This window comes from Ictidomys tridecemlineatus, chromosome 1 (assembly GCF_052094955.1).
Source record: "Ictidomys tridecemlineatus isolate mIctTri1 chromosome 1, mIctTri1.hap1, whole genome shotgun sequence".
Lineage (NCBI taxonomy): Eukaryota > Metazoa > Chordata > Mammalia > Rodentia > Sciuridae > Ictidomys > Ictidomys tridecemlineatus.
The window spans coordinates 248,081,661-248,107,374 of NC_135477.1; the positions used below are offsets into that span (position 1 = coordinate 248,081,661).

General features: G+C 36.6%; 1 protein-coding gene across 1 annotated transcript in view; it reads right to left on the reverse strand.

The window, feature by feature from the left end:
• Nucleotides 1-22,059, reverse strand: part of Plcxd3 (phosphatidylinositol specific phospholipase C X domain containing 3) — a 146,143-nt gene extending 124,084 nt beyond the window's left edge. Inside the window, exon 1 of the mRNA XM_005325616.4 lies at nucleotides 21,135-22,059. Within this exon, the coding sequence (XP_005325673.1) occupies nucleotides 21,135-21,237 (103 nt within the window). The 5' untranslated portion in view covers nucleotides 21,238-22,059. The remainder of the gene's footprint in view (nucleotides 1-21,134) is intronic.
• Between the last annotated feature and the right edge of the window lie 3,655 nt (nucleotides 22,060-25,714).

A 25,714-nucleotide genomic window follows, 5' to 3' on the forward strand; every position in this document is an offset into this window, starting at 1 on the left:
GGACCATGGTGATGGGTACACCCGATGGGAATGTACTTAATGGAAAACTGTAGACTTAAAATGGTTTAAAATGGAAATTTTTAAGTCTATTTTACCACAATAAAAAAAACCTATATCAGAGACTATAAAACTTCAAAAAAAAATCCTAAAAATATGCATGTCTCCATGAGTGAGTGTGTTCATGAATAGTGGTGTCCTTACCAATATATTCTTCAAAATACCTCTATATGACATAATTCAATGTTTCTAATATCTATGTTTCTAATATCAATATCTCTAATATCAATTCTACATAACAAATCAATTCTACATAACAAAGAGAGAGGGAAAAAACAGAGTTGTTTAAAAATTTTGTACAAAATAGCTAAAATTAAGCCTGGTGTCATCTTAAAGAGTGAAATTTTACAATTTAGACAATGACCCCGTGGGATTATTACATATTAATGTTAGCCTGAATTTGCTAAAGCACCTAATACATTGCTTAGTTAATTTCTAATGATTAGAATTTAATCATTAGATGATGGTTCCATTTAATCTTTTTCATGAAAAAAAATAAACTAGTAAATCTTCTTTGATTAAAATTTCTATTCAAATACTTTCATAAAGTGTGGAAAAGTGCATTTCTTACAGTTACTAGCAAAGATTACAATGAAAGTGAGCCATTTTAGAGGGATATAAGCCAAAGTTTGTCATGTTCTGTTCTGAATTTGGGTGAAAATTATTCATTTCAACAGATATAAAAATGACTTTTTGCTCATTAGCCAAGGAAAACATTAGCCAAGGAAAGTCCCCTGAAAAGCACTGTTCTGGAAAAAGTTCTAACCCCAATAAAAAAGCAATCAAAATCAAAATGTCAACTTCTGGAGTCAAGGACCAACATGTCACCCATTAAGAGACTCTGAGCTTCACAACACAGCAACGTTCTTTTGAATATGATAAAGTTTCACTGAGGTACTTTAGAGGCTGATATAGCTGAGATGCACTTTTTTTAAAAAAAAAAATAACATTTGCTTTTTTCCCATCTAATAGAAAATGGTAGGATGACATTTTGCAACAGGGGTTAGAGTACAGAAGCAAACACAATTCCAAGTTTAAGGCATAAAGCAAACTTTTGATCTCACTCTTGCTGAAGTTCAGTACCATTAGGTTTGATCTTTCACATGTTAAAGGATTTAAGAAAATATCTAGGTCTATTTTTAAAGCATAATGGAAAGGGAAGTTAAAACATTAAACTATACAAATACTGATTGTTCTAAAATAACTCAAATCAATATTACTTAACTACTCAAGTCAAAACATTGCAGAAGATAAAATTTATAAAATTGTTAACGGAGAGAATGTTAAAAAATAATAAAGAATTAAAAAAACACCTTTGGACTTGGAAACTTGCCATCTCTTTGTCTCTATAACTTAATACTTTCATAAACCTGAGTACTTAATCTCTCTGTATTTGCAAAGTGGGGATAATATTGACTGTACAGTGTTATTATAGAGTTAATAATGTACGCATGTGGCTGTCAGAAGGCATTGATAAATGGTAGCTATTACTATGATTTTTTTCCATGAACATAATTCTGGGATACATTTACTTAGAGCTCCCAGAACTGGACTTTGGCCTACAGGAGAGATTTCCAGCCCATTAAAGATGAGTCACATCATACTTTTGGAATCACACATATGCAACAAAACTAACAACTGTCTCTTCAACACCTTTGAAATAAGTCCCTTCAGAATCTAGAGGATGACCCTAAAACTCAGTAAGTACTCTTCAACAAGGCCAAGAGATTCTGACAGGGCCAATTCAAGTCACAGATGCTTTCTTTCAATATGATTATCCCCATCAGAATCAAAATTGAGGATGCAGGTAAATAAAAAGCATAATGTTTGTAAGCAACTATTACCAGGTCTGGAAGGAGACTGTAAATGAAACAGAAGAATTGTGTTGAACAGGTTAAATGGTAGAGGTAGGGAGAGATGGAAGCTCATGGGACTGCTCTGCCCTCTAGGATGGATATCTCAGCCACAGGGTCCTTCTCTTCTCCCTCCTCTGGCATGAAGAGCAGGACGTGAGTCCACAAAACCATCCTGTGAAAGGTCAAGAATTTAGGTCCCCATCTGGATATAGGCCTATCAAAAATATTGCATTTTCATTGTTTAATTGGCTCTTCAGATACCAAGCCATGTGGATAAAGACCTAAGAATATTTATGGCATGGGGACATATGATAGGCTCCAAACAATTCTGCCAATATTTTACATTTTAACATGAAAATGAAAAGTGAAGTCTTCCAAGAAGGATTTTTTTTTTAACCTGAAACTCAGGTATTTAAATAAAAAGTCAACATATTCTTCTGGTTTATTCTCCCAATGGGTCTTTTTCTTGATAATTATTTATGGTATCCTTCCTGCCAATAGAATGAAAATGTCTAATCTAGTTCGTTCACCTCCATTTCTAGCCCTTAGCTCAGGATTTAGTAACTAATGTACAATTTCTGAATGACTGAATCCTGAAGTCAAGTTGCATTATGGTGCCACCAATTCTTTTCAAGAACAGAAATTTTCCATGGAGGGTATCTCCATGCTCTGTGAATCCTAACATATTCATACCCTGAGGAGGATGTTTTCAATATAAAGAATTTGAAAGCCTCCCATATATTATTTCTTTAACCCTTACTATCAGGATACTTAAGAGGACAAAGTACATTAGTCTGATAGCACACTAAAGGAACAGAGACCTAAGAAGGTAATATGATTTGGCCATCTTTGATGAGTTAAATCATGAATGAAATAAGAAGAGGAAAAAACAAGGTTATTGACCTCATAGCTGCCAGCAAAGCTAAAGAGGATGGCCTTTCATAGTGCGAGAGCCTGAAAGAATTATGAACACTGTAAAATCTACAGAACAAACCTCGGGGTATTTATGTCAAAAATCATAAAACTTAATCTGACTGGGCAACGCCTGTTCTTTTTTCTCCAATTGTGGTAAAACAAACAAAAAAACACACATAAAACTTATCATCCTAACCATTTTTAAGTGTAAACTTTAACGGTCCCGATTATATTCACATTGTTATACAAGTAATCATCAGAACTTTTTCATTTTATGAAACTCAAATCCTCCCGCAGACCCTAGAAACCATTTTACTTTTTGTTTCTGTGAATTTAACTACTTCACATACCTAATATAAATGGAAGCACACAGTATGTCTTTCAGTGATTGGCTTATGTCACTAATCGTAATGTTCTCAGAGTTCATCCATTGGTAAAGTTTATTTTGAGGTCAATTTTTACATAAATCATTTAAAGAATTAATGACTTCAAAATGAGCCTTATATGATCTCAAAGGAAAAAAATATCATAAATCTCAAGTATTTAGTATTAAAAGCAAATCTGGAAAGCAAGTACAAAGTTTAAAATACATTTTCACAGTCCAAGACACAAAACCCCCCTCATTTGAGAGATCAGATAAAACACAGGATTTAGTTTCGCACACCCTATGGGAAAAAGCAGTAAAGAATACTGGAATGGGTGCCAAATGGCCCAAGTTCAAGTTCAAGTTCTCCAATTAAACAAAGGAGCAACAGCAACCTATAGGCATCTAAGTCTTGAGTCCCTATCTTTCTAAAAAGACTGTTCTGAGCAAAGTAGATACAATATATGCTGTATCTATGTAATACTTAAGGTACTTTATGGGCAAAAGAAAATTATTTTAAAAGTAAGTTTAAGGGTTATTGTTTAACCTGGGTGTGGTGGCACATACCTATAATCCTAGTGGCTCAGAAGGCCAACGCAAGGGGACCGCAAGTTCAAAGCCAACCTCAGCAAAAGGGAGGCGCTAAGCAACTCAATGGGACTCTGTCTCTAAATAAAATACAAAATAGGATGCAAGAGTGCGGTTCAATGGTCAAGTTCCCCTATGTTCAATTCCTGGTGTCCTCCCACACAAAAAATGTGTCATTGTTTAATGGATACAGAGTTTCTGTTTTGCAAGATGAAAAATATTCTGTGGAAGGTTGGTAGTAGCGTCTGTACCATAATGTGAATGTACTTAGTCCTGCACAACTAAAAGTTGTTAAAATGGTAAACTTTTTGTTGTGTGTATTTTACTATAATTACTAAATAAATTATATATAAATACACATATATAGACATAATTGTATTTAAATTGAAAAATGATTGCTGAATTAGATAACATTTCAGATGTAGAAATTCACATTATTTTTCTATTTAAGTTAATAGTCCTGTGTGTTTCCATTTTGAATTGCCATTTTGGGTTCTCTAAAATACTATCAGTAATACACACCACACACACACACATACACACACACACACAATTAAATAATGTGATTTTCTTGATCTTGGTATTCTTGTACATATTTTTAAAGGCACAAAATACATCAGTATAGGAATCTTATATTCTTCTGTTGAGAAAGCAATTTTTGATGTCTTTATTTAACATATAGAAAAACATAAGCACACAATGTTAGTGACTTGTTCTATCTCAGGAATCCAAACTATCAATAATGAACCCCCCAAAGTAATGCTGATTTTTTAAATGTACATGGTAGGATGGGAAGTTAATTCTACATACATGATTCCCAATGTTGAATCAAGTCATCTTTGTAAATTCTTGATACTTAAAAAGCGTGTGTCTTAAGATCCTGGAATACACACACATGCTCTAAAGTACTTACACATACATTTATTGAGCAGTTATGATCAAAATAGATGATCCATATTTAAGTTACTGTCTGCATGAGTCACAGCCTTTATTTTTGAACAACTTTTTGTAAAATGCTTATTCTTACATTTCGAAGCTTCAGGTTGAGTTTTTCTCTTTCCCACTTCTCCTTTCATCAACATTTAATAAGCAAATATTGTTGCTAAATATTGTATGCCCTGCTAAGTTGTTTAAATGGCCCTTAGAGGAGTTGTTTATTAGCATGAAATGTCTGAAGGGTGAGCTGGTTTTGAGGAGAAACACACTGTTCAGACTATTTCAAGCTCAAGATTTTTTTTTGTTTTCTCCCTGAAGAACCTTGCTTGAAGTCAAGCCCTAAGGGTCACTTGAGCATCCTGACACCAGGAATGATCCAGGAGCCCCAACCTGGGCATGGATAATGGCATGCTCATAGCCTGGAGTCTGCTTAACTTTTATCACAGGAAGTCAGTCTCAGTAATTACACTTGCATAAAGAAAAATAAATTCCAACTTCTGGCATGCTAAAATAATGTTCTGAATCTAATAACTTTGAAAATAAAATTCAGGTCCTACATTGAGACTTGTTCTTGCTGTATTAAATTTTCAGTTCATATCCCACCTGCTAAGAAATTGCTAAATCCTTCTAGGCAATTAAACAATAAATAAGATTTTATAAAAGATGAAAGCAGAGACGAAAAACACACTATGATAGGGAATAAGTAAGGTAGCAGTAGTGATTAGTGGGGTTTGATTTATTCAGTCTGTCAAAAATTCACTAGGTTACCTTATATCACTTATAACTCATTCATTGAGAACTTATTAGGTGTCAGGCATTGTACTAAATATTTCACACTGATTATTCCATTTAACTCACATAGTAATCTTGTGAAGATGGATCACATTCTGACTTCCATTTCCAGATAAGAAAATCTATGTTCGTAGAGGCTAAATAACATGCCTCAAATCACATATTATCTTAGAGCCAAAAAACCCTCAGAGATGATCAAGCTCAAATCCTGTAGCAATGTGGATGTTCAAAAGATGGCCATCCAGCCTCTTTGTTACTTCTACTAGAGAGGATGCATTTTTCTACTTAAAATCACCTTGATAAAATGTTCTTTCCTTCTTTCAATTTGTCAAAATCCTCATTCTTTTAAATGCTATTCTTTGGCTGCTTTCATTTAGAACTCCATAGACTTTCTTCTTTGTGTTTTTGAAGAGAGATGGTATATTCTCATTTGATGTGACTTCCAGAATCTTCAGAGTTAATAACCTGTTAAAATCTTCCCCTTCAATTCTAATCCTCCATCCCCAGCTCCCTCACAGCACACAACAGCTTTCCAGTGTCTCTGTAGAAAATGAAAAGTAGAATATGCATCCAATGCTCCAGCTTTCTGAATGGCTATCCAAGAGACTAGTTCATTTAGCCCGATTTGGAGTGCTGGTGAGCATAGCATGTTCTAAATGCCTGGGGGCTTCTGAAAACACAAACAGCTATGGTGTGCGGCTGCTTCAGGGGACCCACAGCACAGAACACAGACACCAGAGGGAGTGAGAGATTACAAGCTTCCGCAAAAAAGGAATCCAGTAAATCCTTCTAATTATAAAACACACATGAGTCCAGAGAAGGCACGTCCACAGAAAAAGTTTAAGAGACCTCAGGAATCCCTGACTGGGCTACTGGTCAAGGTCTTTCCTATATGAAGTCAGTCTGTAAAGATACGAGATAACTGTTTTCTAAAGCTTATGTACCAATGCAAAAATATAAGAAATGTGAAGAAATAGGAAAATGGTCCACTCTAAGGAATAAAATAAATCTCCAGAAACCAATTCTGAAGAAATTAAAACATATAAATTACATGACCAAAAAATAAAATACCCTTTTGAAAAGTTGCTCAATGAGTTCAGGTAAACAACACATGAACAAAATGAGAATTTCAACAAAGAGAAAATACAAAAAGAATCAAACAAACTTTGGACCTGAAGAATGCAATAGCTGAATTGAAAAATTTACAGGATGTATTCAACAGTAGATTTGATCAAACAGAAAAAAAAAGAATCAGTGAACTCAAGGACAAATCATAAAAAATCATCCAGAGAAATAAAAAGAATAAAAGAGTAAAGAAAGTCTGCAAAACATATGGGATTGAATCAAGAGGACCAATATATGTATCATGGAATTTAAGGGGAGAGAAGAAAAAGATTAACAAAAATCAGAAAGTTATTTCAAAAAATAACCATCAAACACTTCCCAAATCTGGGCAAAGAAACAGACATCCAGATTCCAGAAATCAGAGAAACTCAACCAAAGAAGTCCATACCAAGACAGACTATAATCAAATTTTAAAAGGCAAAGACAGAGAACTTTTAAATCCACAAGCAAAAATTGACTCTTCACGTATGTGGGAAATGCTGTAAAACTATCAGTGGATTCCTTAGTGGAAAACTTGCCAGCCATATAATGGGGTGATAATGGTCAACCAAGAATACTATAACTGGCAGATCTGTTCTTCAAAAATGACAGAGATTTTAATATTTTCCCAGACAAACAAAAGCTTAGAGAGTTCATCACCATTGGATCGGCCTTACAAGAAATGGTAAAGGTAATCCTTGAAGTTAAAATGAAAACATGCTAGACAGCAGCATGGAATTGTATGCAGATATACAGCTCACTGGTAAAGGAAAATATATAGAAAAACACAGAGTACTGTAATCATGATGTTGGTATGTAAATCACTTTTTAATCATGTATAGGAATTAAAAGACAAAAATATAGATACTGTGACTGTAAAATATGTTAATGGATACAAAATCTGGAACATTAATAACAAAGTTTATAGGTAGAGGGGAAATAAAAATCATAGAATTTTTGTATGGGGCTAAGTAGTGTTAAAACTATAAGATGTTTCATGTAAACATGGTAACTGTGAATAAACCATCTATTGATGTTACACAAATGAAGGAGAAGGAGAAGAAGTAACAAAAATGAGAAAGAAGCCAAACTATGTCACAACAACAAAAATCAACAAAACATGAATGATAAAAGAGGGACAAAAAAAGCTATAGAACAGAAGAAAGAAAGCAGTTAACAAAATGGTAATACTTAGGCTTTTCTCTCTAAGAAATTACTTTAATCATAAAAGAGCTAAACTCCTCAATCAAAGGATAGAGAGGTTGAATGAAAATATATGCTCCAACTATATGCTGTATACAAGAGACACACTTTAGATTTATGAACACTCATTCTGAAAGTTAAACACTGAGAAAAGACAGTCCAGGCAAACAGTAAGCAAAAACAAAGTAGGAATGGTCATACATATATCAAACCAAGCAGACTTTAAGTCAAAAATTGTCACAAAAGACAAAGAGAAATGTTAAAAATCATAAAAGTGCCAAATAACAAGGAGGACACAATTACATATATACGTGTACCTAATATCAGAGTGCACAAATAGATGAAGCAAACAATAACAGAACTAAAGGGAGAAATTCCACACAGTAACAGTACCAGGTAAATGTCTCTTATCCAAAATGCTTTGGGACTAGAAATATTCAGATGTCATAGTTTTTTGGATGTCGGAATATTTGCCTATATATTATTCACTGAGCATGTCTAATCTGAAAAATCCAAATTCTGAAATGCTCTGAAATCTGAAACTTTTTGAAGATTGTATTGGAACTAAACATGTTTCAAATTTGGTAGTATTTCTGATTTAAAATTAGCAATTTTAAAATGAAAATCATAACAAATTTCTTCTCTGACTACAATGGAATGAAACTAGTAAACAACGGAAGAAGGAAAACTGGAACAAATACGTGGAAATTAAACACATTTTAAACAACCAATGGGAAGAAAGAAACCAATAGGAAGATGAAATCAACAGAGAATATAGAGATTACCTTGAGAAAAAGAAAAAAAAAAAGAATGAAGACACAAAACTTACAGGATGCAACAAAAGCGGTACAAAGAAGAAATCTTATAAAGACAAATGCCTACATGAAAAAACAGGCATGGTGGCACATGCCTGTAACACCAGCAACTCGGGAGCCAGAGGCAGGAGGATTATTAGTTCAAGGTCAGCCTGGTCAACTTAGCAAGAACCTGTCTCAAAATAAAATAAGATAAAATGAGCTGGGATGTAGCTTAGAAGTAAAGTATCCCTGGTTCAATCCCCAGTACCCTTCCCCTTTCTCTCCCTGTCACAAAAAGAGAAAAATGAGAGAAAGAAAGAGAAAAAAATGGAGAAGAAATTTCAATGATCTAATCATACACTTCAAGGAACTAGAAAAAGAACAAACTATGCTCCTTGTTAGTAGAAGGAAGGAAATAATAAAGATAAAAGCAGAAATAAATAAAATAGAGAATAGAAAAATCATAAAAAATAAGACTTAATTCTTTGAAACATAAAATTAGCAAACATTTAACAACACCAAGACAAAAAAAAAAAAAAGAGGACTTAACAAAATTTTAAATGAAAGAGAAGACATTACAAGTAAAGCCACAGAAATACAAGGGATCCTAAGAGACTACTATGAACAATTATTTGCCAACAATTGAGATAACCTATAAGAAATGTATAAATTATTAATATTGTGTGACCTGTCCAGGTTAAATCATGAAGAAATAAAAAATATCTAAATAGCCCTATAACAAGTAAAAGGATTGATTCGGTAAAAACCTCTCAACAAATAAAAGCCCAGAATCCCAAGGCTTCACAGGAGAAATCTACCAAATATTTAATTAGCATTAATGCCAATCCTTCTCAAACTCATGCAAAAAAATTCAATAAGTGAATGCTTCCAAACTCATTTTATGAGGCCAGCATTACCTTAATATCAAAGGCAAACAAAAATGCTACAAGAAAACTTCAGACCCATATCCCTAATGAACACTGATGTAAAAATCCTCAACAAATCCTAACAAACCAAACAGCACATTAAAAGAATACATGATGATTGAGTGTGATTTATCCCTGAGAAGCAAGAATGGTTCAACATATAAAAACTATTCATGTGATACATCACATTAACGTAACAAAGAATAAACATCTTGTGATCATATAGATGCAGAAAAAGTATTTGACAAACCTCAACATCTTCTTATGATCACAATTTTCAACAAACTAGGTATATAAGAAATGTACCCCAACACAGTAAAGGCCATATACGACTAGGCTATAGCCATTTTCAATGTCAAAATCTGAAAGCTTTGTCCTTTGATATCAGGAACAAGCTAAGGGTGTCCACTCTTACTGCTCCTATTCAACATACTACTGTATTTCCTAGCCAGAGCAATTAGGGAAGAAAATAGAAATTAAAGGCAGCCAAATGAAAGAGGGAGAAGTAAAATCATATCTGTTTGTAAAGAACATGATCTTATATGTAGAAAACCCAAAGATCCCCAAATTAAACCTCTTATGATTAGCAAATACATTGAATAAAGTTGCAGGATTCCTAATCAATGTACAAAAATTACTTGGGTTTCTATGCACTCACAAAGAACAATTCAAAAGAAAAATTAAGAACAATCACACTTCTAATATCATCCAAAAGAATGTATTATTTAGGAAAAAAAAAACTTAGCCAAGTAGGCGAAGAGATTTATAAGCTGAAAATTACATAACACTGCACAAAGCAATTAAAAGATACAAGCAAATGAAACCCATCGTGATGTTTTCTTGGATTGGAAGACTTACTATCACTCAAAGGTTCATACTACCCAAAGCAATCTGTAGATGCAATGCAATCCCCTTCAAATTCCCAAGGCATCTTTTGCAGAAATAGAAAAAGCAATCCTAAATTCATTTGGAACCACCTAGGACTTGAAAGGACACAATCTTGAGATAGAAGAACAAAGCTGGAGGCCTCACATTTTTTTTAATTTCAAACTATACTACAGAACACAGACATCAAAATAGTATAAAACTGGCATAAAAATAGTCATATAAACCAGCACAACCTAATAGCCAAAAATAAATTCACAAATGTATTGTCAATTTATCTTAGACATGCAACTCAGGAATACACAATAGCAATAAGGAAAGAACAATGTCTTCAACAATCGATGTTTGAAAAACTGGTCATCCATGTGAAAGAATGAAATTGGACCTTTGTCTTACACCATACACAAAAATCAAATGAAAATAATTAAAGATGTAAACGTAAGACCTGAAACTCTAAAACTTCCAGAAAAAATCATAGGCTAAAATCTTCACAAAAATATGCTTGGTGATAATTTTTTTGATATGATACCAAAAGCTGAAGCACTAAAAGCAAAAATAGTCAAATGAGACTGTATCTTACTAAAAAGCTTCTGTGCAGCAAAGGGAACTATCAACAGAGTGAAGGGACATCCCATAGAATGGGAGAAAATATTTGCAAATAATTTATTTGATAAGGGGTTAATGTCAAAATATATATGGAATTCCTATGATTCAATAGCAACAAAACCATACAACCAGATTAAAAACAGAGCAAAAAGGCTAGATTTACAATGTCTCATAAAATGGCCAAGTGGCATATAAAGAGGTGCTCAACATCACTAACCACCAGGAAAAGGAAAAGCAAATCCTCAGTGGGACATTGCCTCACACCTGTTAGAATGGCTACCAAATTTTATGAAAATTGCAGAAAATATCAAGTTGCTGAAAATGTGGAGAAATTGGAATCATTGGACACTATTGATGAGAATACAAAATGAGGTAGCCTGTATAGAAAACAGTATGGAGGTTCCTTTAAAAATTAGAAAGAGAGCTATACTGACCTAGCAGACCCACTTTGGGGTATTTTTCCAATAGAATTGGTATCAGGATCTTGAATCAAGATTTACACCCAATTCTCATTGCACTGTTCACAACTTAAATGTCCATCAATGGATGAATGGATAAAGAAAATATGGCACATTCATACAAACAGATGATAATTCCACCATAAAAAAGGATATTGTCATATGCTACAACTTAGATGAACATTGAGAAAATTATGATAAGAGAAATAAACCAGCTACAGGAGGACAAAAACATTCATGATTTCACTAATATGATGTATGTAGTCAACCTCTTAAAGGCACAGAGTAGAATGGTGGTTACCAGAGACTGGTAACAACCGATGGAATGGGGAGTTTCTGTCCAGTGGGTATAAAGTTTCAGTTGTGCGAACTGAAAAAGTTCTATGTATCCATATTGCACTTTGAGCTAGCAAATATTAAATTGCACAGTTAAAGATTTGTTAAGAGGGTAAATAACATGTTGTGCGTTTTAACCACACACACACACAGAGAAAAGTTAAAGTTGGGTAAAATACCAAAGGAAGAATATGTTTCAAGAAGTGGCATGAGGTGGGCCACATCAAATGCTGCCGAGAAGTCCAATAGGATAATAGAGACAGTCTTTAGCTTGGGCAAAATATGATCATTCATAACTCTGATAAGAACAATTTTAGTGCAGTGGTGAAGAAATAATAAGATTTGGATGGGCTAAGGAGAAGAAGAGAAAAAACAATCTAAAGACAGAAAGGATATTTTTTACATGTATCAGAGAAATAGTATGACAGAGAGAGAGGCAGATGTGTTATCAAAGAGGACTTCCCCCCAAAGAGGGTACTATTAACATGTTTGTGTGCTGATTGAGTGATCCCAGAGAGGTAAAGGGAAAAGACCACTCAGTAGAGAGTGGATAATTCAAGAGTTAACTTTGAGGAGACTTGAGTGGATAGGATCTGTAGCACAGGAGAAGAAGCTGGATTTTGTTGGGAGCAGATCCACATCTTCCACGTATCTAAATGAAATCCAACCTTCACAAAAATAGGCGCAGGTGGACTAGCGGTTTCAGTGGTGAGAAAGTTCTTACTTGTTAGCATCTAATTTTTTTTTCCTACTAAATAAGAGGTGAGATAAGCAGCTTAAATCAGGTGGGCAGTAGATGTTGATTTGAGAAATAAGAACAGCTATGAAACTGTCATCTCAGAGACAAGGAAAATGAAGTTACTTGTTAAGTGTGATTAAGAGTCTCTGGCAGTACTGAATGCCCATTTAAAATTCATGTTCAGAAATTTCTAGTGAATCCTGCCATCTAGTCTGTGTGATTTTTTTCTCCAGCAACATTTATCCACTGACGTTTTCTCAGATTTTAATAGGTACAAGTTTGAGTTTAATTGATCTAGGTTTCTCCAGGTAAAGAGAATAGGAAAGAGGGAGATGAGAAAGTTAAGGACATTTTCAAGGGGGCAATTAAAATGTTGATAAGAGGAATCTGACCTGATAAAAGGAGAAATGAGAATGTGAGGGGGTTGTGAGAGCTATTCAAAACTTCGTGTTCTGCACCCTTCCATTATATTAGTATCTTTACACCTCCCTGACCACCTTTCATCTTGAGAAAAATTCAAGGCAGGTCAGTGAGCTTAGAAGTTACTCTGCCTAAGGCAGCTCCGAACCTCTTCTTAGTCCACCACACGGCAACAGGGGTGTCTGGCCTGAGGTGTGCACTGAAGCATGTTCCCATTTGTCCATCGGGATTCTGGGAAGTGCATTTTCCTCTTCATCACCAAAGGCCAGAAGGGGCCTCCAGGAAAGCTTAGCAGACAGCTAAGATTACCATTCACCTTAGCTCACTTTCTTTCATGAAATAAAAATTTCCTAAGTGAATTAAGGAACCAAATTATCATTTCTAATGTTGACTAAGGATAACATAATTGCTTCATAAACATTAACTCGCCAGAAGAATTCTTCTATGTAAAACATATCATTAGCTGGCATTTAAAATGATGTGTCATAAGAGCTGTCCACTACCAGGATCTGCAATGAAACATAGAAACATAACAAGAGCACATCCAACAAGCCCAAGGGCCATCTGTTTCAGTACCTGATTTCCGGAGGTGACTAATCCTGGATGCTTTGCCAGAGTGTTAAACCATCTCCTTCAGCCCCTCTCTTCCTGACCTATCCTCCCCTCTTAATAGAGCATATTAAAAACATATGGTGCTGTATAAAGCTTTTGGCAGCAATTCTGAACCATGGTAGATTTTTTTCCCTTCCTTTTTGGAATATATGATTTAGATAATTATCTGGTGTGCAGTCTTCTGAGACTTGAGTAGATTAAATTCCATATGACTATGTCTAAGAGATCTTTGAGTGCACATCATGGTGGCATGTTCCGTGCCTTCCAAAAATTAATGCTTGTGGTTAAAGGGCATCCAGACTGGTGGGAATTGACAAATTTTCCAGGAAATGAAGCTTACCCTTTAAGCAACAAGAATTAAAGTGTGTATGTGTATATGTGTGTGTGTGTGTGTGTGTGTGTGTGTGTGTGTGGTGTGTGTGTGTGTGTGTGTGTGTGAGAGAGAGAGAGAGAGAGAGAGTGATTTTTGTCTTTTCTCAATGGGGTCAGAGTACATCAATTACTCTGTACTTCAATTCAATGGAGCCCTTAGAGATCATTTTAAGTCTGTCAGATTATTTGGCTAGCACATGGCTTAAGAGAAAGTAGATACACAAATGCACCCACACATATGTGTGTGTGTGTATACACACACACACACACACACACAGTGAACTAACACTGAGAATAGAACAAAATATCCCACATATTGTCCTCTGCCCTCTCATCTTAAACTCATACCTGAGTCCCAAGTCCAGAGGATAACAACAAAAGCAACAAAACAACAAGACATGCAGATTTGAGCAGTGCTGAAACTCAGGCTTCAGCAGCCATGGCAGAGTCAGGAGTAGTAGAAGTTGGCCTCAGCAGTTTCCCAGTGGGGGACGCAGCTCTGGAAGCCTTTGACCCTTGTTAAACATTAACGTTCTCAATATAGAACCTCTGCAGACACAGCACAAATTCTGGTGAGCTCCCAAGTGGCTGTGATGTCTTGTGCTGAAGCCTATGGGAGCAAGATTTCTCTCTATCTATTAAAGTAGCATCAGTGACAACTCTATAAAACTTCCCCCAAATGAAAGAAAGAAAATGGCAGAGATAACATGGCAGCCCAAAGTACTGGCTTATCCATTCCAACCAAAGAGCTGGCTCAGAGACATACTCAACAATCTATCCAAAGATTTTTTTAAACTATTTGGAAATCCATTGAGGAAGTATTTGGAATGAATTAAAAGGGACAGTTATTATGACTTTGATTTTGCAGCTGAGCTGGTAGACCTTAGAGAACACTACCTTTGGTGTCAGTGTGTCTTCATTAGTGTTCCTTCACAAATATTCCCTACTTTTATTGTTGCCATAAGGCACCCAACATTCTTTCTCCTCTTTGTAATTTATTCTTTCTGTTCTGATTGGGTAAGGTTAGAATTAAATAAGAGAAAACTCTAAATACGTGTATGATAAATTTTCATATGCAAATAGGGCATGAGCCTTAACATATAAACATTGTGTTATCCATTTTAGCAATTCTAGAGCTGTGTTCGTGTATGCTTGTGTGTGTTTTAACTATTTTAGAAAATTTATTATGTCAAATAACTGAAATTCAAACAAGTAAGTTATAACCACATTTATACCTATCTCTATTCCATGTAAATCATGCTTCAAATAATCGAAGTGTCTTGCAAATACAAGCAAGATTAATAATTTCTTGGGCTGGGGATGTGGCTCAAGCGGTAGCGCGCTCGCCTGGCATGCGTGCGGCCTGGGTTCGATCCTCAGCACCACATACCAACAAAGATGTTGTGTCCGCCAAGAACTAAAAAATAAATATTGAAAACTCTCTCTCTCTCTCCTCTCTCACTCTCTCTTTAAAAAAAAAAAGATTAATAATTTCTTTATACCAAAACCAATTTACTATTTGCCTTTTCTTTTGATGGTTTTCTGAGGCAATGATCAGTACATTTTGCATGTATGATGCCACTTTTAATGAAAAACAATATTGAAAAGTTCTAGCTTACACATAAAATGAATAAACCAGCAATGTGTAGATATAACAACAATATCTGGACCTGTGTACAATAAAGAATGAAACCAAATGGACAAAGAACCAATATAGGGAAGTTTGCTAAATTGGTGTTAGTGTCCACTAGCATCACCAGATGGCTCATTTTAAGTGGTGCTGATGGCCAATATCAATGAGCATTAGGACTTTAAAGAAATGAAGGGAATGGTTTTACATTTATCAGAGTGATCTAATCTGAACACTTAAGTAGCAATTAAATAACATTTATGCTCAAGGTGCATGAGGAACTGTAATGTCAGTTATCAGAAATGTTCCCAGCCTGAGCCATTAGCCTTGAGTCAAGTATGGAGTTCTGGCTTTAAGCTCACAGATAAAATGGATGGTACAACAGAAAGAACCCAGTAAAAAGATGTATATTTAAGTTTGGCTCTGCCACTTACACAAAGGTCCCCCTTAGAAATTTAATAAAACACTGTTCCTCTGACTTTAAATGTGCATATAAATCTGAGGGATAGGAATCTTGATAAAATGTAAAATGTAAAATTAGATGAATCTGAGGGATGTGATCTGAGATGCTTGCTGCATTTCTACTAAGCTCCCTTGTACACCAATGCTGTTTGTCCCTGGACCAATTCTGAGTAGCAAGGCATTAGAAGATTATTGATGGAGTATGCAAAAATCATGAGTGCATAGAAGAATACCTCCTAAATGATATTTCACTTCACATTGATTGAAATAGTTGAGATAGTTGGAGATTGAATTCAAATAATAAAGAAAAATATCCTAGTGGAACAAATTATTTCAGATATTCTTCAGGGAGAGTAGGGAGGAAGAAGGATGGGGAAAGGTTGGTTGTCAGGTACTATGTTATAGGTAGATGACCACATGTCCTGGTGTTCTATTGCACAGTAGGGTGACTACAGATAATAATAATAATGTATGGTGTATTCCAAAAAAATCGAGAAGAAAGGATTTTGAATATTTTCACCACAAAGAAATGATAGACATTTGAAGATATATATATATATATATATATATATGTTTAAGGTGATTTGAACATCACACAGGTATCAAAACATTGTGTGGCATTCCATAAATATTTACGATTCGTGTCAATTAAAACATAAATTTTTAAAAGTCATAAAACACAGGATATTCTTCATTTTATTTTCTTAGCAAAATGAAAACTAAACTAAGAATTAGAGAGGCAACACAGGAGGGATATTCATTCTAAACAACTTTCTTTCGTTTTGATTGCCTATCACTTTGATTGTGGTATCACTCTAGTCACTGTACTGACTAAAAATATAGAAAAAAAAAACCCTGCTTTTTCTTAGAATACAACTAGATCCAGTCCAACCTTCATTCTATAGAGTGTCTAATGCCAATTAAAATAGAAATAGTAAATTACAAAGAACAGGAAGAAGACATCCAAAATCACTGGCCACAAGAAGGGATTATTGTGAGGAAAGAAATTAAAAACTAACAAGGTGTGGTTATAAAGGCTAGAGTATGGCTCAGTGATAAAGCTCTTGTCTAGCATGTGTGAGGTCCTGGTTTAAGCCCCAGGACTGCATAAAACAAACAAACAAAAATAAGCAAAAGTAGACACACATACACATCCATTCACACAAATCAGAGCTGGCTAAATATCTGGTTTTCCTAAGTAAAACTGTTATTTTTTTATTGGGGTTGGCATTTTCTAAAGGAAATGAACAAATTCATAGGTATAATCATTGACTTAGAAAACCTTTCTGTTTTCCTTATCTAAAATATAACCAACAACTGCCTGTTCAAGAAAACATAATTCTCTCTGAGGTTCCAGCCCCACTATATTTTGGCCAATTTTTAATTATTTCATGGTCAGTTTGTTGCTATGGTATGTATGAGATTTTTATCATCTATCCAAAATGAATAGCACATCCTTTACATGAGCTAAATCCTTCCCCATCTTTTAAATTTTGCACAGAATGACACCCTGCCCCAGATTCAGATCGCCAATTCTGCTGCTGTGTTGCATCTCTCTTCAAAGGTTCTGAGGCCACCATGATTGTATATTTAGAACTCTGCTTCAAAGATGCTAAATATTCATCACTCACCTTTACCTGAACTTATACTTCATTTTCCTGTTTCCATCTCTGTTTATCTTTTCTTACCTGCTTACAGTAAGAAGAATCATCATTCATAATGCCAAATGCCATTGTTAATAAACATAGATGAGTGAAAACTTAGTTTGGTTTCATCAGAGAGAGAAAGAAATGATAAATAAAACTGAAATTTGAATAACAATGTATGTGTTCTAGCAGTATTATTCCCTTGGGGAAAAAATGAAAATAAAATTACTAATATCAATGACTAACTTAATTCTTCAGGCCAGTCAATAAAAAATCATGAAGCCATTTAAATGCAAAACAGCATTGGGAGAACTGAAAGCATTCAAGATGCAGACACTTGAGAAACATTTAGAGATGCCAGAACTGCACACATGGTGGGTAATATCATACACATGAAAATTGTTCTTTGCTCTAGTTCTGGGTAATTTGTGTCAGCTGCCCCAAGTACGTGGCCTCATAATTAGGCAGTTCTCCACTTTGTTGCTGCTTCACCTAAGAAACCTGAAGCTTTGAGGACGGCTGAGCAGCAGCTCTCCTCTACAGAAACACTTGTGTGGTGCACCAGGCGTGGTTTTAAATGGTGGAGATAATTGCTTAATTCAAGCTGTAGCAACTGGCCAAGTAAACATGTAGCAGCCAGGAAGCTATTAGCATGATTTTAAGGCAATTATTCCATTAGTGTTTAATAGTCTCCAATTAGTCTTCTCTGACTATCTAAGTTTGAATGTCTTCTTTCCTCCAAAAATTTTCAGTGTTGAGTAATGCAGAAAAGTACTAAACCTATTTTTAATCTTGGTGATATATATGTATGTCTGTGTGTATATATATATGTATAGAGAGAGAAAGAGGAGGGAGGGAGAGAGAATGAGAGGGACAGAGAGAGGGAGAGATCTGTCATATATGTGTGTTTATGTGATATATATAGATAAATATGAATATATCATATGTATATAGATATAGATATATCACATATACACACAAACATGCCATATCTACAGAGTTATGGGAGTATTTAGGAGTATAGATTTGGTAAAATATGTTGTGTGTTGATGGGTGTATTTCTCAGAAGTACTTTGGTGAATTTGGGAGACTTTGCAGTAGAGTCACATTGAATATCATGCTAATAGGGTTTGGGAAAGCAGTAAAAGCTCCCATGCATTCCAATGCCATCATCTTTATGTCTCTTCTCAAAGATCTCCAGAATATCAAACTCTTAGACCTCAAGTTTCCCCTCCCCACCCACCTGGGAGATTTATCCTGTTCTTGCTAATGCCTACTTCATAGTCTACTCATGTTGGTTAGTACCTGTTGGTGCTGAATCATCTAGACACAACTCATAAAGCATTTCCCTCCAAAATTCCTAGAAGATTTTCCTTAACATCCAGTTTAAGGGTCAGTTTACTGAACTGATTGTATGTCATTTGCCTACACTGTCTCAGTTTTTTGGTTTTTTTTTTTTTTCGTTTAGGAAAAGGATTAATAATACAATATTGTCTACTTCACAGATTTTGGGGCGGATGTGAGTTGAAATACATACCAGGACTATGAAAAGTGCAGTCTTACAGAAATGTAAGGTAGATTCAGATGTGGTATCAACACTCATTACTATTTATACCAACTTAGTCTTTTAATTTTCCTTATTCTCTGGAGAATACCCTATCAAAACCCTGCCATCTCAGTCCTTGCCCTTCTTATCTTCTATGTGTGGATTTAAAAAAAAGAAAAAGAAAAAGAAACTCAGGTTTGACCAAGTGAAAGTAACTGTCTAAAATTCAAATAAAAATAGAGGAAGAAAAGGGATAAGAATGCCTGTGTAAGTGATAGTGGAGTTTTGCCAACAAAGTTGTGTACTTTTGACTATCTCCTTCAAAAGAGCAATCCCCAGGCTCAGCCAGGTAGCCGAGTAAGTGCAGAGTGGAGAAGCTGGGTTATTCTTTCCCTTGGGGATCTCCAGGCCCTTGGGAAGACAGGTGTTGAAGAAGGGCAAAAAGAGACAACCCTTTCTGTAGAAGGCACTCAGGGCAGCCAGTGTCTTTTATAGCCACCAAACACCCACTTTACCAACAACCCTTGATTTGAGTTACTGATCAAGTTCAGCATGTTTGTTGGATCTTCTTGGGGTTTTCAAGAGAACTCTCCCCCCCTCTTTTTTCCTGGGTTAGCCCCCCCACCTTTCTTTTTTTGTATACTATGTTTTCCATCAGTGGCTGAGAAGGGCGCTGGATGGGGCAGACCAAGACGAGGTAGTCCAGAAGGTTAAATTGAATAACCCAGTTCTCTTCTATGGGAAAACTGCCCTCCAGCCAGGTCCTGAAAGGATCAGGTGTGCGCTCCCTCAGTCCATGTGCATAGCCAAATTGCTAGGGAAGTGTGGCCGGGTTCCCAGCTGTCATCCTTGTAAACTGTCCTGAAAAGACCCACCCTCAATGGCTACTGGAGCTAGGGACGGCTGCGCGCTCTCCCCCAACCCAGAAACCTGCCGAGTGCTCTAGTCCAAGTCGCGCGCGCCATACTGAAACCTCTTGATACCCCACGTCTTGTCTTCGTTTCCCCCCCATGCTTCCTTCCTTCTAAGCTGTTTGGACTCGGCTCACTCACCTTTCTCCCACCATTTGCGCATTAATCCCACCCCTCCGCCCCTGCTCACGCAGGTCCCCATGCCCAGCTTCTGTCCGGAGCAGCAAACGCCAGGCTCGCACGGGGTTGCTTTCTTGATCCGAGTGCCTTAACGTTGCTAACGTGCACTTGGACCAGACTCCAGATGGTGGCCACTCGGCCAGGTCCTCAGAGTACACGCAGATCAGGAGACGGCGCAAGCTTCTCGCCCCCTTCAGCTCTCTGTCAAGGGCAGCGATCACGCTGCCGCCTGTCCCTGAACTTTCATCACTCTTGAGAAGCGCTTTGTCTTTTTAAAGGAGTCTGGGAACGAATGTTAATGACTCGAGTAGGTTTTAACCGAGAAATCTACCAAATCTGTTCCATTCCCCGCTAGGGATAGACTCAGGTCCACTGGCGGGAGCAGAGTCCCTCGGACACCAGCTCTTACTCACCGCGCACTATCACCCCCTCAGCTTCAGAAACCGCCCCGTGCTCCCCAAATCTGCAGGGAAAAATCATGGGAGGGGGGCACGAGGCGCCATCCTAAAGCCCGGCTTCTTTCCTACCCCAGTCCTGCGCCAACAGCCTGCTTCAATAACCCTGGGGGGAAGCAGTCACCTTGACTCCTGGCGCCACGGTCCCCAGAGGTTCGGAAAATGCCCGGAAGCCCCGAGGTCACCAGGGAGGCACTCGCCTGGCCTGAGACCCACCCCTGAAGACGAGTTTCCCTCCCGCGGGCACCGTGGCAAGTTCCCACTTAGTGGCAGATAAAGCAGGGCGGGGCAGGTGGAGCGGGCGCCCAGCGCTGGGCGAGCAGCCTCCGCGCGCCTACCTGGGATGGCTAAATTGGTGAGGGGGATGCTGTGGATGCTCTCCGGCAGAGTTGCCATCCAGTCGGCGAATTTCAGCTCGTTTTTCCCCTGAGACGAGGCCATCGTGCTGGTCGACGTGCCGCCGCGAGCTGGTCCCCGCACTCCTCGGGCAGGCTGGCTGGCTGCTACCGCGAATCCAATGTTTGCTCTGAGCCCCGCTAGAGTTTACACTCGGCTCTGCGCCACACCCACAGGATGGCGCAGACACATGCTAATTTTAATAATTATTCAAAACACCCCGTGCTCCCTCGGTGCCTCCGCCAGACTCTGCCGGAGCTTTTGTTCCTGACGTCCGTGCTCAGCTCTCCTCGCTCTCCCCTCCCTCCTGACTCTTTCCTCCAGTCTCACTCCTCCTCGGCGGCGGCTCTGCCTTTCCTCGCCATTCTGCAGCTTCCCTGGGCTTCTTCTTATTAGCCTTTTATATTTTATTTTTTAACTTGATGCACCCCGCCGGTCTGTCCATGGTCTTGCTCTGTCCATGGTCTTTCTCCGTCCACTGGTGTGACTTCCTGGTCCTTTTTGGATGGATGAACAATCTTGGGGTTGAACCTAGAATCCTAGCATACTTTGGGGGTGTAACTGTCTCCTGAGGGCCAGAGTTTTACGCTGATTCTCAGGACTTTCTATTCTTCCAGTCTTCCTTTCCGTAAGCTTTCTGGATATGAATTTCCTCGGGAAGAGCCCACAACCCTGCTTATACAAAATGGTGGTCTTTGGTTACCAATTTGCCTAATTCTTGGAATAGCTGACAACTGTGGTGTCAGGGAAGGGCAGTAAATTCTAGATGGTTCCTACTTATCCCTGGAACCCTGCTTCAGACATTTGGTAGTAAAGAAGCATTGCACCAGATAGCGGGAGATCTGTTATTTCTACAGAGAAAGCTGCCTCTGGCCTCTCTCTTGGTTTCATGGCACTCAGGGCAAGACTGAAGCCTGATGCAGGAAGAAAACCACCACATCTCCCAATGGCACGCTGTAATGACTGCCTGGAGCATTTGGTGAAATGTGTCCGGCACCATTTGAAGTGATCTATGTGATTGTCTGAATTTTCCTTTTTTCTTTCTTTCTTTCTTTTTTTTTCTTTCTTTCTTGGCAGCCTAGAAAGATATTTCTCTCTCAGGAGAAATCTCTCACTGAGTCTCCAAAGAACTGGGTCCACATACTTTCCAATGAGAAAGAGGAGAGAGATCAAGTCTTATTCATGTTCCGAGACAAGCCAGGTGGCCTGAGTGGGAATATATAGAGATGGATTAGATGTAGCTCAGTGGTAGAGTACTTGCCTAGCTCATGTGAGGCAATGCTTTAGATCCTCAGCACTACATAAAAATAAATAAATAAAATAAAGATTTATGTTCATCTAAGATTTAAAAAAAATTTTTTTAAAGTGTGTTGGGCCTTTGCAGTCCAGAGAATGGAGATGAAACAAAGGTGCTCCTATTCTTACATCCAGTGGTATATAAATTCTTTTCCCAAAGGAAATTCTTGGGTTGGAGAAATAAAAATCAAGGTTGAAGAGAGAGAGAGAGAGAGAGAGAGAGAGAGAGAGAGAGAGAGAGAGAGATGAAACATGAGAATAATCATTTCAGTTCAGCAAATCCATTTGGCATTTTTAAACCCTAGAGCCTACTTACTTTGTACAAGGATGCTAAGACTAAAGAATATTCACCATCAATTGGGGAACAGTGTGGAAAAGATGGAGAAAAGAAAGATAATGTTGTATCATTTTGGTCAAATTTTCCATTCTCCTTATAGAATCAGTTCATATCTTCAAGAAGACATAGTAGGGTTATCTTTTGGAATGAGAATGAGATGTACTGGAATTTTTCCCCCTAGTGAATCTTAATATTCATGTTAGCACAACAGAACCCACATGTCCTTTTAATTAAAATGAGAATTTTATTTTTTTCCATAGGATTCTTAGTCAAGAGACCTGTAATAAATACCCTTCTGACTAATGTTGTTACTCTTAGGGTATCATTGCAGGGAAACAAGGAAAAGTTAGATCTGAGAGTTAGTTGCTCTTTTTCTGAGTAGATTGAGCAAACTCTCTATTTTCCAAAGGCTCATTTTCTCCATTATAAGATAATGATAAAAACTGAGAGATTTGTAGTGAAGCTTTCAAGAGAGTGTATGCATGTTCACTGAAATAACAAGATATTTGTGTTTACCTGTCTTTCCTAGCCAGTCCTAGCCTTTTAAACTATTCTTTTTCAAGAGGGTAAAATAATTATTGAACCACCTTAAATGCAGAAGAAAACTCTTTCTGGAAATAATCACACACTGTCTTTTATCTGCTTTGAATATTGGGATTTTTAAATGTGTTGCATTTTATGCTAACATTAGCCATTAATATTGTGAGCATGTAATCTACCAGGAAAGACAAGGCTGAAAGTTGATAGTTCCAAATTTCTTTCTTGGCCTGTAATCAATATTTTGAATAATATTTTATTACCTAATTTCCTCATCTTTCTCTCACAAATCCTGATATCATTTACTAAATGACATCAGGAAAAATCACACAATTAATCTGGGTTTTAGTTTGGCCATTGTATTAGTTAGAGTTCTCCAGTAAAACAGAACCAGTAGTATATACAGAGAGAAAGAGGTTTGTTTTAAGAAATTGGTTCACATGATTGTGAGAGCTGGCAAGTCTGAAATTTGTGGCAAAAGCTGGGAAGGAGTTGTATGTTTTAGTCCTGAGGTAGAATAACTTCTTCAGTAAACTTCAGTATTTGCTCTGAGGGCCTTCAACTGATTGGATGAGGCCTATCCCTATTATAGCAGGTAATCTGCTTTACCCAGAGTCAACAGTTGTAAATGCTAATCTCATCCATAAACATCTTCATGGCAACATCCATTCTAGTGTTTGACCAAACAGTCAGGCATCATAGATAACATAGCCAAGTTGACACATAAAATAAACCATCACATCTGTTGGCAAACTAAAGTAGGAGTTGATACCAATCTCTAGGCCTTTTTCAACTCTATTATTTTTAAATTCTGTTCCTTTTTATGATTCTTTCTCATACATATAGTTGCTGGAAATAAATATGAACCTTGGATTTTTAATCCGTGCAGACAACTCAAGGTACAGATCAACATTTTAATCCCAAAACATGAGAAATGTCAATGCTTTTTAAATGTAGTGTTGATAGTAGCCTACCTTTAAAAATCAAATTATTATAAACATAAATAAAAGCTGGCCTATTGCTGGGATTCATGCTACCATTAAAACTGTTCCAGTAACCTTCTGATGTCCATCAAACTCGCATTGTCAGAAGAATATAAACATTGATACTCATCTGGAGCATCTCTTTAATTCATATCTTCTTCCATCCATAAAAATAAAAGCACTCTTTGCCATGTATTTTCTTTCATTAGTTCATAATTCTTCTTGTTAGAAATATGGGGTTTTTTGCACCTAAATTGATTATGAATTATTTTCCAAAAAAAAACAAGGATTCTTATAGGCAAGAAAACATTAGGACACATTTCAGTTGAATAATATTTTAAACGAGGATCTTTGTTCAAAATATTCATCCAAATTATTTTAAAAACAGAGCTCATAAATATACATTTGTAGTCAAACTTAAAAACATAAAGAAAGGCATGAAAGAATCATAATAAAATTAACAATTAGTGATCAAGGTTTTTATATTAGTCTCTACAACTTCTACCCCAATATTCTGTCCAAGAACAATTATACTTAATTTTTTTTAATTTTTAGGAACTAAAAATAACTAATGAAATAATTCCTCTGTACAAGCAATTGTACTTAAAATATGGTAAAGTTCTTTGGAAATGTAGAAAAAAAAAGTAATACCCCCTGATTTATTCCAGTACTTTAACCTTGCAGAGTTTTCTGGGTTTTTTTTCTTTTTCTCCTCCCCTATACTTACATCTTAAGTGTCAGCCAATGAAAACATAAGAATGCAATCTATTTGTTGGAGTAACCAATTATGAGTTCTGAAAGCCTAGACTTATAGCCAGGATTTAGCAGTTAATTACTGTGCTTATTTCCTTATCTGAAATATAAAGAATGATTATTTCCTCCTGGAGATGGGCAAATGAAAGATACTGTGAAATTTAAATTAAGTAAAAAAAATTGAAGTTTATTGAACAGAATGAAAGTTCTAAAAACCATACTTCACTGTTATGCTGCTTGCTGTCACCATGACTTTGATTGTCCCCATGTTACATAATTCAATTTTCTATGTGTCAAAGCTTTTCCTACTAACCATCTTCACTTCATAACTTCCCTTACCATCCCTAAGAGGTTATCTTTCCTTCCTCTGCATATCCATTACAGTTTGTTTACAGCTATCTCATGGTGTGTTTCTAATTCCCTACCTAGTTTTAAGCATTATGTAGGTGGAGATGGTGTTATTTGACACTCCATGCATCTTGCACAGTGCTTAAGACTTACTAAGGGCTTCTTCTAATCATTCATTTTACTCACTTATTTCATAAATATTTATTGAGTGCCTATTATGGATTCTCTCCTAGAGAGAGGAGAGGGAGCAGAAAGTCTCTGAACTCTT